The sequence below is a fragment of the Sinohyriopsis cumingii genome, chromosome 1, assembly GCF_028554795.1.
Source record: "Sinohyriopsis cumingii isolate HCF-2022 chromosome 1, ASM2855479v2, whole genome shotgun sequence".
In the NCBI taxonomy this organism is placed as follows: Eukaryota; Metazoa; Mollusca; class Bivalvia; order Unionida; family Unionidae; genus Sinohyriopsis; species Sinohyriopsis cumingii.
The window spans coordinates 66,005,536-66,019,791 of record NC_142961.1 but is presented as its reverse complement, the minus strand read 5'-3'; the positions used below and the strand labels follow the sequence as shown (position 1 = coordinate 66,019,791).

Genomic DNA, 14,256 nt, shown 5'->3' with positions numbered 1-14,256 from the left:
ATACTCAACTCACATTAATAAAGCATCAAATTTAGGTCAAAGTGACCTTTATTGGTTTTAAGTTAGTAGTAATAACAAAAATCAACCAAACTATCAAGTTTTATGATTGCAACATACAGAGCAATAAAGAAATGAAAATTTTGCAAACAATTTGAACAAAGTCACAGATGCACGAAATATGTCAGAGAGACTTCTTTTGGCATAGAGGGATGTAGATCTTGTCAATATACATCCAATCACAAAGTTTCATGATGCTAGGTAAGACAGTGAGACATTCCAAAAACTTGTGTCATCATAAGCTAAATGCAGCCATAGCCATTAAAAGATTAAATACAGTCACAATGAGCCGCTTTTGTTGTAAGGGTGTGGTAGTAACAGAGATGTGTTTCATCCATGTCATGACTTTTAGCATGTACAGTTTGAGAAATAAATATCAACATAAAATGTAACACAAGTCAGTGAAGTGTAAATTATGGGTCATAATGACCTACTACTGAAATAAGGGCATAGTGCTCACCAAAATGCATCCCAAGTTTAAAGATTCTAAATAGGATTGTATGAATACAGTGTGCCAAAAACCCATGGAGTCATAACCTAAATACATAAACTTAATGCAAAACATAGGTCATAGAGACATTCTTTTTTATGAGAGTGAAGTAGTAAGAAAGATGTATAAAATCATTGTTTAATTAGTATAGCATGGTCACTTTGGTATCAATATTGGATGTCAGATCAAAACCATTTTAATTTAGGACCAACAAAATCATAAGAAGTATTTTAGTGAAAACCCAATGCAGATATGACCATTTACTCAGGTGGAGCAGCAACACCAAGATTTTCAAGATGGCCACTCTCATGGCCATATTGGATGTTGTGATTGCAGCATTTTTAATGAGGACCAACAAGACATTATAAAAAGTCTGGTTAAAACCATGTGCTGATATACTTTTCAATTCAGGAGTAGTAGCAATCACAAGATTTTCAAGATGGCTGCTGTGATGGCCATAATGGATGCCTAATCAGAAACATTATCATTTAGGTTCAACTAGCCATCGTAAGAAGTGTTTTAGTAAGCCCCCATATTGAAATAATGATCCATTCAGGAGGAGTAGTGATAAAAGATTTCCAAGACAGCCTCAGTGGTAGCTATATTGATTGCTCAAGTTGGGAACAAATTTCAACTAAATATCATAAGAAACATTTTGGTGAAAACCGCATCTCAATATGAACAACCAAACATCACAAATCTTTCCATGAAATTCATCCAACTAGGAGGAGTAGTGATGACCAGATTTTCAAGATAGTTGTTGGTGTGGCCATACTAGATGCCTGAGCAGCACCGTTTCCATGTAGGACCAACTATACCTTGGGATGAGGGGGCCCCAAGTGGCTGAGTGGTCTAACGTGCTCTCCGTTACGGATCACTGCCATCTCACCTCAAACTGCGCTTGTCCGAGTCTCGGATTCAGCCAATGTGGGTACGTGAGAAAGCTTGCCAGTAGCTTCTCGTGGGTCGGTGGTTCTTTCCGAGGTTTTCCCGGGTTCTTCCTCCACCATTAATACTGGCCGCCATGTATAGCCTATTGTGTGCGGAAAAATGGCATTAAACCCTACAACAACAAATACCTTGGGATGAATGCATTAAACATGTTTCATGGTAATCTGCCAAGTCGGTTAGCAGAAGCAGTGACAAACTTGTGTAAATGGATGGACTGATTTCCCACAATTGACAACAGGTAATCCCATATGCTCTTCTGTTTTATGATCAGTGTAGCTAATAAAAACACCAATGTGGTCACAAGTTAAATGCAAAACTTAATTTTAAGAAGACACTAAAACATGAAATGTAAGTCACAATGACCTTTTCTTGCAAGGTTCTAGGACTAATAGGGATGCACTCACTTTATCTGATGGTTCTGGTATTAAGAGAGCTTGACACTGAACCAAAATTACTAAAGCATGAAATACTTGTCACTGACCAACTTTTGTGACAAGAACATAATGCTAATCAAGATAAATCCTTTATCAAATCTGATGAATCATGGTATAGGTTTACAGTTCAGACTTGCTTCTAAAATAAGGGCAGTTATCAGGTGAAGCTGTGTGCTTTTGCACAAAGAGAATGTAGGCATACCTCTATTCTACTTTTCATGTACTATTAATGAACTTTCTTTATACTTGGTATTAAGGAAACATTGTGATGTCAAAAGTCAAAAGTCGATCAACACACACATACACACACTTACTTTTATCAATGTAGACCCTAATGCTAAGACGAGAAATAGTAACAAAAGTTTATCTCAGCTCTGTAGAGTGAGGTAAAAAAAACAATTCTCACTAATGCAGTATTATACTTACTGTAACTTTTTCTGTGAGGTTTTGCCCAAATATGGGAGCACCATTAATAGTATTTACATTACTTTCAATAGGACTACTGCTGCTATCGGGAACCCTGCAATGTAAAATCATTGTGCCAATGTAATGTTACAAAAGAAAAATGATTATTATTTAATTACTTTCATTAGGACTAGTGCTGCTATCAGGAACTCTGCAATGTAAAATCACTCTGCCAATGTAATGTTGAAAAACTGAATAGTTCTTTTGTTTGTGTGATGTGAGCGAATTAGATTTTTAACGTAGCTTTAACAATTTTTTAGTCATATCGCTACGATGTCTGCATTGTGGCAGTTTAAAGTAGCATGATGTCCCACCCAGTCACATTATCCTGACACCAGGCCAACCAATCCTCACACTAACCTCTTAATGCTGAGCGCCAAGCGAGGCAGCTGTTAGTACCATTTTTGTAAGTCTTTGGTATGACACGGCCAGGGATCGAACCCACAACCTCCCGCATCCAAGGCAGACACTCTAGCCACTGGGCCACCGGAGTGGTGAATTGTTTTTTCTTTTAATAACTAAGCTGGGAACATTTGAGCTCCAAGAAAACTTATGTAATTCTTACCTATTAAATGAACTAATACATTGACGGGAACATTGAATCCACCATGTTTCAAATACTTTTTATACCTGGATGGTTTTCAACAAAAGTTCATTTTGTTTTATTTTAATGGTACCAATGAAACACTTTATGGGTTCTTCCCAGGCCAGTAAGCTGTTGTTGTGAATTTTGCAGCTTTCTGTCGAATTCACTGTTACTCTACACCTTCTTAGCCCTACTACATCCTTACTGATGGTTGCCCCTACATTATCATGGCCTGTGATGCCCATACAGAGAGGTTCTGTCCCATCACAAGATTTAGTTTTTATACATAATGTGACATTTTTCAAAGTAAAATTTACACTATCTAGACAACATTACCTTTTATAAAATATTATAGTACTATTGTGAATATTCTTGTTAAAATGTAATTAACATTACATACAAAACTGTTTACCATCACATCTTCAAAGTTTTGTGGCCACAACACAGAAGCTGAATTGCTAGAATATGTGAATAGATTTTAAAGAGTATATTTAAATGAAATCTTTATATTTGCAGGATCAATCATTATAAAAGTAAACAGGTAATAATGTACTCCAAACAAGAAAATAAAAGATTGTTAGGCTTAATTTTTCTTGTTGTTTTTATTGGTTTTAATGGCACTTTCAACACAATACAGGCTATATCATGCCAAGGATATGGTAGCTATGTGCCTTTTTGAAGGAAACACAAAGGCAGCTGACTCAGGTTGGTCTGGGAAGTATCAAAACTGTGGACTTAGCATTATGAGTCTGACACTCCATCAACTGACTGAGCTACTGCATTTCCCATTAAGGTTACGATAACACTGGTCTTGAAAAATGGTGTTATCTATAGTTTTATATCATGTGTACGAAAATGCATTGAAATACACATGAAGGCAAGAAGAGAAGTAACCAACACAATCATTCCCATAAAATACACATCCAACATCAAACTATGTTGACAGAAATCTGACATCACCTCATCAAGATTTTGTGTTCTTTGCAGTCACGTGTTATAAATAGCCTAATACAATACAGTGTACCTATTCTGGGCTATATATAGCCTACTATGCAGTTATTCTGGGAAATATATGGCCCAATACAATACAACCTAGCTATTTCCTGCAAATAGGACACCTTTGGACATTCATATCTCTTGCTGTTACTACTGTGGAATTTGTCTTGTTCTGTCTTTCAATGAACCTACAGACAACAATTTCTCCTTCTCCCTTGATTTTTTTCAATGTCAAAAACAAGCCTATCAACAGCCATTTGAATGTCATCAGACGTTAACATTTGATAGCTAGGCCATCAAATCATCTGTCTGGTCAATGAGCAATTTATACAGTGTCTATATTTGATGTGGACACCAATTCTGAAGCACCTTTAACTATGATGTATGTGTTAAATATGAAGCAAAAAACTTATTGTGTCCTGTGTGTGCCTAACAGCACCCAAACGTTGCTTGATAATGTCCAATAAGTTAAAAAATGTACTGATTATTCCAGGCAATGCATTTGCACAGTAAGTCATGAGATGAGTGTAATGAAACTTAACATGATTCAATTTAGTTACAAAGGGTCACATATGACTTAATAGGATACTATGTAGCTATATAAGGCAATATATGACTTAACAGGATACTATGTAGCTATATAGGGCAATACATGGCTTAATAGGACATCATGTAGCTATACTGGGCAATATATGGCATAATAAGATACTATGTAGCTATACAAGGCAATATATGGCTTAAGAGGATACTGTGTACCTATATAGCGCAATACATGGCCTTACACAATACTATGTAGCTATACAGGGCAATATATTTGTTAACTGTTCTTAACTGGATAGTATACTATACAGAACAAATAAATTTCTGGGTACCTTTCTTGTTCTTTGAGAGCTACTAAAAAATAATCATCTGGCCTGCTCTCCTTGTTTGAACTATTATCTGAGGATGCTTCCCTGGGTCTCTCTTTAGCTGGAGAATCACCCTGATTCTCCTTCTCACTTTTTTTACTTGTGTCTGGAAAGGAAAACAAAGAAACAAATATATACAGCAGAACTTTAATACTTGAAATACTGTGGGACCAAAGTTTATTTTCGAGTTTATGGTTGTAAATAGTTTCTTGATGTTGCTGACAAGTGAATGCGTTAAACCTGGACTGGACACTGATGCCCAGTATTTGAGTGATTGATGTTAAGAATTATTCAAGATTTTAATGTAACTGTAAGTAAATTACTTACATCCATGAGTTAGCAAGAAATGTGTTTTATAAAAATATAAGCATGGTTTACCCCCTCCCTGCCAAACAAGACAAGTGGTCTATATTATAAGGACATAACCTCATGAGGATCTGACATGACCCAAGGGAAGAAATGCTACTTGGAACAAGTGAATATAAAATGTTATATTCCAAGGACAAAAGAAAAGCTATTGAAATATAAGTTATGGCCCCGATGGCCCTGTCCATGAAGATAGACTGTGATCAGGAGTGGTAACATGTGACAGGCAAGTATGTCAATGTTTTTTTTTTATTACAAATATGCATTGAATTATGTACGACTTCTTTAAAAGAAGAGGCCCAAATGGCCTGATATGGCTTACCGACAAAACTTAACTAATCAGTTGACCATTTCACTAAGCAGATTTATGCAGTATTGTAAGAATGTGTCCTATTTAAACTATCTCCCAAACTTTATGTAATGTTGATTTTAACTATTTTATTTTATCTTGATACCAATTCTTTTATAGATAAATGCATAATTAATATGTAGTTTCTTGCTCAGACCTGGAGTCACTCATGACTGGGATGATAATGAATCCAGCTGATCAAATATATGGCTTTATGAGTGGTAATGGGCTGTATCAAGCTAAAACAAGATCACCTCATTAATATGCATGGCTCCTGTTTACTTTCTAAATTGCTTATTATCTTGATGGTATAAGGCAATATACCAATTTTGATTAAGGTCAGATCAGAATGATGGCTTCCTGAGTAGTAATAAGCTCAGCCAATCACATGCAAGATCTTTTCATAAATATGCATGGCACTTGTTCATTAAACAGTACAAGATCTTGACGATATAAGCATGCATTTCAAGCCTGATCAAAATCAAATCACAAACATAGCTCCAATAGTGGTAATAAGCTTAGTTAATGAAATTCAAGATTACATCATTATTATGCATTGATCTCACTAATTATTAAACCCATCCAATATCATGATGACATAAACCAATATTTCAAATCTGATCAAAATCAGACGAGAAACTGGCAACAAGCCTAGCCAGTCTGATGCAAGATCACCCCATTAGTAAGAATCTTGTTCATTTTTTAATCCCTCTGAGATCTTGATAATATGAACATATCTTCTATGTATGATCAATATCAAAAACCAGGCCTTGAGAGTGTTACAAGGTCAGCCAAATACATGCTAGATTACCTCGTTAATATGCATGGATCTTGCTATTATCAAAATAAACCATGATCTTGACGATATAAGCCTATATTTAAAGTCTGATCAAAACTGGATAAAAAATATGACCCCCATATGGGCAGCAAGCTCAGCTAATCAGATGCAAGATTACATCATTAGTATGCATGGATCTAGCTCATCATCTAAATTATCTGAAATCTTAATGACAGAAGCATTATGTTCCAAATTTTACCAAAATTGGACCAGAAATATGGCCTCAAGAATGTATCACGGCTAGGGAATGAGACCCATGATAATCTCATTGCTAACCATGGATCTGGCTGTTTATCAAACTCAGATGACATTTTGATGATATAAATCCATATTCCAAGATGGATGAAACAAGACAGAAGCAAGGTCATATCATAAGCTCACTTGGCCTTGCAGCCTGGTGAGTAAAATCAAAAATAATAATAATTATGTACACTTAGAACACCGCCTAATCTTTAGAAGCTCTAAGTGCTTTATTAGATAACACATAAAAACATAGTGACAAGATTTACAAGAACAAACACCATGAAATTACAAAATAAAAGCATGCTGATCATAATTAAGCAAGTAAACTTTATTAAGGATTTAAGTCTGTAGTCCAAATAGGTGAGTATTAAGAGCACTCTTAAATGAGATTACAGTATCCTTGGGTCTAAGATCTTCGAGCAATTCATCCCATGTACTTGAGCCCTTGTACAGAAAAGAACACTGTCCATAGGACTTTGTTTTAACAGTGGGAACAATGAGAATGTGAGTGTCAGAAGAGGAGTGTAAGTTTCTAGATGAGATATGGGTGAAGTCAGATAGGTACATTAGACTGGGGCCAGTCAGCAAAATGTAGGATAGCGAATAGATTTTGTGTTTTGATCGAATAGATTTTGTGTTTTGATTCTGGATCAAATGGTTAACTCTAAGGGTGATCTGAACAGCTTTTTTAAAAATCGTTTTCCAACTTCTGTAGCAAATATTGAGATTAACCGGATAGAAGTGAATTATACTAGTCCAGTCTTAAAAGTACTAAGAAATACACAAGTGTTTTAGTGGCATCAACTGAAAGAAAACTGCCAACAGAGCACATGTGTCTCAGTTCCAGACATGCAGCCTTGAATAAATTTCATACATGTTGGTGTAATGAAAGCATACTGTAGACATGGACACTTAGGTTTCATATTATGTGAATTAAATGCTGGTATTGCTGAGTTATTGTTCGAGGTAAAGGACGTGAATGAGAAAGTCTTTGTTGTGATCAGGATGACTTCAGTTTTTATCCTCATTCATCTGCAGTTTATTACATGTCATCCATGACTTCATATCAGAAATTTGTGTTCTGTTGACTAAGGAGGACTTGAACCATAATAAGGCTGTGACATGAATACCAACTACTGGAGACAGTGAAATAATATATCATGGTCTATTGTGTCAAATGCTGTAGACAAGTCTTGAAAAGTGAGGTATGTAATTGTACACTATGCAAAGCAGAGTCTATTAACTACTCTCAGAAGGGCAGTTTCAGCACAATGGTGAGGACAAGTACTGTACATTGCTAAAAAGACTATGAATTCAGTTGAGATACAAGCTGGCATAGAACAACTTTTTCTAAGATTTTTTAAATGAATGAGGGGTTAGAAGCAGGGTGGTAGTTTTTTTTAGATCATTAGGGTCAAGTGTCGGTTTTTCCAACAGAAGTTTCAGAATAGCAGTTTTGAAAAATGATGGGAATTTCCCAGATGGGAATAACATTAATAACATTGTAGTGAAGGCAATACATAATCAAGTCCGCAAGCAGCAGAGATGTCAGAATCGGATTGAGTTCACGTAACTCTGAGGCACTCTTCAACACAACCGTATGTAGCAAATCCACTCAGAAAGATTCAAATATTGTTAAAGGATACAATGTATATTCTGTATCACAACTGTATGGTGACAATAAGTCAACTGAAATTGTGTTGTTAAGCTTATCTCTAATAGACTGAACTCTGTCACAAAAAGAAATTTGCAAACAGGTCCAGAAGATCAAATGGAGAGAAGATTGTTGGAAGTGGTGTACATTTATTCTGACAATAGCTTGTTCGTAAACTTGAAGCTCTTTGCAGCTGGAAATTTCCACGATGTTAGTACTTTAGTAGACTGATGTACCTTCATGAACTATGAGACATACTCCTTAACAGCTACATAGATCTACTTATGAATAGTGAGGCTGGTGGAAAGCTAAATCCTCTCAGCCTTATGGTGTTATCTTTCGGCAATGAAAGGCTGTTCCCCAGCACTACCATACCATGAAGAACACTTTTAAATTCATACTCTGCACTTGGTTGCTGGAGCAAGTTTGTCAAGCAATAAACACAAGCACTTGTCAAGCTACACTGCTTTTAGAGGGAACTAAGTTATTAGGTTTGCTTGGATGTCATGCATTAGTTAGGTTCTTTTTATCATAAGAGTTTTTTCTTAGTAGCAAACATATGGAAGGTTAGGGAATATTAAGGTGAACTGGCATATGACACTGAGATGATGCAAGTTCGTGGAACACAAGGAAGACAGAAATATGAAGAATCCAGTCTTTAATGTGACTATGTTTATGGGGAGGTTGGCTAAATGACTGACTTGAAAATGTGAATAGAATCTAGGAGTTTTGAAGTGTATGGATTTCCATGACAAAGTGAATGTTGAAATCTCCAAGAAAAATCAGGTTGCCAACTACTGAATTCCCATACTCCAGGAGGTTTGGAAACTGCTCCAGAAATAGAGATTTGAACAAACAGCTTATTTTTTCCAAATAGAAGGAGGACAGTAGAGGCAGAACAAACTGACTAACCTTTGTACCATTGAGAGTGAGGTTTAATCAGTACCTTTTGACTCCATAAATCCAACCCATTGACAATAACCCAAAGAGCAGGAGTAATTTATGAAGAAGGAAATAAAAAATCATTTTAAAAAATTGAATATGGAGAAAATTAGCACCCCTCTCCCCCCCCCCCCAAACAAAACAAATTCCAAGTGGCCTGATATTGCTCACCTGGCTTACACAACATTTCACTGAGCAAGCTTAGTACCATAAAAACACATCCTAGCTAAACTATCTCCCTAACTTTATATCATTTTGATTTTACACAAGATAAAGTCATAATTAATATGCATAATCTCTTGTATCTTGCTCATAATCGAAGTTATCTACATGATAAAAAACCTATTTACCGAGTTTAAGAAATTGGGTGAGAAATAAAGTCTCTACATCTAGAGAAGCCAATCTGATGTGATGTGTCTGATTATTAAGCCCTGACCTCACTTATTATAGAACCTATGTTAATGATAATATAAGCTTCAGGTGGAGCAAAATCTGAATTGGAATTAAGTCTCCAAAGTGGTGAAAAGCTGAGAGAAGATTACAGAAGATTACGTAATTAATATTTGCAGATCTTGCTCATAATCAAACTTATCCAAAATATTGATAATACAAGACTATAAACAAACTTATCACATCTATTAGAAATATAGCTGCTAGATTGTTGACAAGTTCAGCCAATCAGATGCAAGGTCAAATCATTAATATACATGAATTTCACTCATAACTGTACTCAGCCAAGATTCTGATACATTTGGCTTATTTACCAAATTTGAGCAAAATCCTATTTTTAAAAAATCTCTTGAGTGGTAATTTTTTTGCTATATCAGAAGCAAGACCACCTCATAAATATGTATACCTATTATTCCTAATAAAAATATAATCCAATAGTTCAAGTTGGATAAAAACAGGAACAGAAATATGACTTCAAGAGTAGCATTAAACTTCACATATCAAAAGCAAAAATCACCTTATTAGTATGCAAGAATCTTATTCACTACTGAACTTGTCCAGGATTTTAAAAAATATATGCATATATTCCAAAATGGATCAGAAATATGGCCTTGAGAGTAGTAACAATGTTATCCAATCAAATGTGTGATAACTTCATCAATATGTATTTCATTTCTTATTAAACAAGCCTGTAATTTTAATGATATAAAACATGTTTACCAACTGATCAGAGACATGGCCTCCAGAGTGGCAACAATTAATTGTTGATGGCCAAACGACAGACAACAAACAATACAGGATGGATGTATTGCTATATGATAAGCGCACATAACCTTATGGCCAAATGACAGACAACAAACAATACAGGATTGGTGTATTGCTATCTGATAAGCGCACATAACCTTATGGCCAAATGACAGACAACAAACAATACAGGATGGATGTATTGCTATCTGATAAGCTCACTTAACCTTATGGCCTGATGACAGACAACAAACAATACAGGATGGATGTATTACTATCTGATAAGTGCACATAACCTTATGGCCTGATGACAGACAACAAACAATACAGGATGGATGTATTGCTATCTGATAAGTGCACATAACCTTATGGCCTGATGACAGACAACAAACAATACAGGATGGATGTATTGCTATCTGATAAGTGCACATAACCTTATGGTCTGATGACAGACAACAAACAATACAGGATGGATGTATTGCTATCTGATAAGTGCACATAACCTTATGGCCTGATGACAGACAACAAACAATACAGGATGGATGTATTGCTATCTGATAAGCTCACTTAACCTTATGTCCAGATGAGGTAAAAGTCAAGTGTCCTACTAACTGACTTCTTGGTTCAATCCTAGGATGTAACTCAGGGGATAAACACAGTATAGGAAGAAAATAAAATAAAGGATCATACAAAATATGCCTAATCTGAAATGAACTGGATACATGCTTAATAAAACATAAAATCAGAATACAAAATGTAAGCTGTACTAACTTTAAACTGTCCTACATACTGATCCCATGGCCATATGCAGGGATTTCACCTATGGGTAGGAGTGGCTAAGGGAGGAGGGTAAATGTATCACAGTATTCTGAATATGAAATTAACTGAGTAAGTCAATGAAATACAAGTAGTCAACCCCTATTTACATGTTACATGTGTCTTCCCAAGAAATCCCAAGTATGCTGAATTTGCGAGACTCAAAGTGAATTTTCTCATAGGAAATATTAGAAAAGTGAGGCGCTGAATTCCTCAGAACTCACATTTATGACATAAAAGCTACCAAAATAAAATGTTTTTTCCAGTTTCGTTATAAGAATAATGCAAAAAAATGAGTAACATTAGGTTGGAAAATGAGACATGAACTTAGCATGAGCTGGGTAAAAAATACAGTTAAACCTGGCTTGAAAGATAACTTCTACGGGTCACCACCAGTCTTGGGAGAACAGATCCTCACTGCACAAATTCATTGATTAAATAGTGTCATGACTTGACATGGGAGACCACTTGTCTTGTGAAACAATACTGGGAATTCAACCATTTAAAAGAATCATACTTTCTTATCATCCTATCATTGACATAAATGTCAAGCCTCCAACACAAGAGCACTGTGAATGACACATTACACCCCTGCCTGTATTTAATAGTCGTCTATGTAGATAAATGAAATTTTGGTGCAGAAATCATTTAACCAGTGATCATAACCATCAATTTTCAGACCACAAGTACTATGCTTCTTCTGAACCCCGAGTTTGGTTTCAATATGTGATAGGAACTAATGCTACTGTGGATAAAAATAAATATTTTCAGCCACTGATCCTGACTATTGACCTAGTAAATGAATGTGATGTAGAACTAATACCAACGCGTGTGAACCTTTTTATTCTTTCTGACCGTAACTTTTGACCCCAAAATTAACAGGCTTCTTCCTTACTCCAAATGACTGCAAGCCATGCATAAAGTCTGGCCCAAATATATTATGTAGAACTAATACCAATGTGTGTGAACCTTTTTATTCTTTCTGACCATAACTTTTGATCCCAAAATCAACAGGCTTCTTCCTTACTCCAAATGACTGCAAGCCATGCATAAAGTCTGGTCCAAATATATTATGTAGAACTAATGTTATTATGCAGAAGCAACTTTTATTTTTTCAACCAATGACTTTGACCCCAAAACTGATAGGTTTCTTTTTTCAACCAATGGCTTTGACCCCAAAAACTGATAGGTTTCTTTTTTCAACCAATGGCTTTGACCCCAAAACTGATAGGTTTCATTTTTCAACCAATGGCTTTGACCCCAAAACTGATAGGTTTCTTTTTTCAACCAATGGCTTTGACCCCAAAACTGATAGGTTTCTTTTTTCAACCAATGGCTTTGACCCCAAAACTGATAGGTTTCTTTTTTCAACCAATGGCTTTGACCCCAAAAACTGATCCTGACACGAAGTGCAAGCCAGGTACAGGTTTTATCAATGTATGTGACGTAGAACTAATGCTACTGTGTAGAAACCATTTTCATTTTTTTCCAACACAATGACCTTGATTTTTATCTTTTGAATCCCAAACGAATAGCTTTTTTCCTTGTTCCAACTGCAAGCCATCCATAAAGTTTGGTGCATATAGGTGATCAGGAACTACTATTATTGTGTGTTAACTCTCAATGGTGTGACACCTCAAATTACTGGGCTGAAATGAAACTCAACAAATGGATGGATACCATCAAAACATTCAACAAATGGATGGACACCATCATAACATAACCCTCATAATTGTCAAAATAGTTTTTTTAAATACTTTTTTCCCTAGTGCTGAAATGATGGCTGACCTGGATCCCTGGAGTTCACAATTATATGCATTATATACAGAACAGGGTATTTATCTTACCTGTGTGTTCAACTTTGTGACCAAAAGATTTAGTAGGGTCTGGAAGTTTGGCTGGCTTCAAAATTGAAGAAATACTGCTGACGGCGGGTTTAACTTCCTCTGCAACAAGCAATAAAAGAATGTACTTTGCACAGAGACTCCAATAAAGTTAATTTTATTTAGCCAAATTTTACTCAAAACAGATCAGCTGGGAAGAGGAAACACTTTTGTATTCTGCAAATATATGTGTGTGCGTGTGTGTGTGTGTGTGAGAGAGAGAGAGAGATAGAGAGATTTGGATTTTTAACACAACCTTAAAATTTTTCAGGCATATTGCTAAGATGTCTGCAGTGTCAGTTTATAGTGGTCTAGTACTGAGGCATAATGCTGCAAACATGTAGCATTATGTCCTGCCCAGTCACATTATCCTGACATCAGGCTGACCAGTCCTAGCACTAATCTTTTAACGCTGAGCTCCAAGCAAGGCAGCTGTTAGTACCATTTTTATAAGTCTTTGGTATGACTTGGCCAAAGTTCTAAACCTGCAACCCTCTGCATCCAAGGCAGACACAACAGATTTTGTATATAACATTGCATCAATAAGCACAGCTGTGATACAAATTTCAAAGATTCTCAAATGTTGTTATTGTTGTGGGGTTTAACGCCATTTTTCAGCACGATAGATGTCTCATCAGGCTGGACTTTAGTAACACAAAATACTATCATTCACCCTCATGAAAATCCTGAAGCTGGTACTATTTATATTAGCAACTTATTTGCTTCTAAAGCATTTTCAAATATAATGGCAAGCAATGAATTACAGACTTAAACTACATTCTTCAGTCATTGATTTGTGTCTAGAGATTTATTACTCATAAAAAACCTAAACATTTCTATTTTAATTAGGAGTGATTCTTACACCTTAATCCATCCAGCTAATGGCAATAATGGATAAATGGGGGCTTTTATTAAGATTAGTGCACTTCATTCCAAGCCATAAAGTAAATTATCTCTTTATTTCACAGACAATATAATAAAGTAAATTAATTTATAAATTTGAGTGATACACTTATTTCAAGAATGGCAATGACTGGTCACCAGTGTGTTTGCCGCTTAAATAAGCAATCTCTGGTGATCCACT

General features: G+C 35.7%; 1 protein-coding gene across 2 annotated transcripts in view; it reads right to left on the bottom strand.

Annotated features, from left to right (window-relative positions):
* Positions 1–14,256, bottom strand: part of LOC149807031 (uncharacterized) — an 88,773-nt gene that overhangs the window by 38,149 nt on the left and 36,368 nt on the right. For both annotated transcript variants that reach the window (XM_089960896.1, XM_089960904.1), the window contains exons 7-9: positions 13,137–13,235; positions 4,852–4,993; positions 2,359–2,452 (exon numbers count right to left, since the gene is read on the bottom strand). In XM_089960896.1, the coding sequence (XP_089817022.1) occupies positions 2,359–2,452; positions 4,852–4,993; positions 13,137–13,235 (335 nt within the window). The remainder of the gene's footprint in view (positions 1–2,358; positions 2,453–4,851; positions 4,994–13,136; positions 13,236–14,256) is intronic.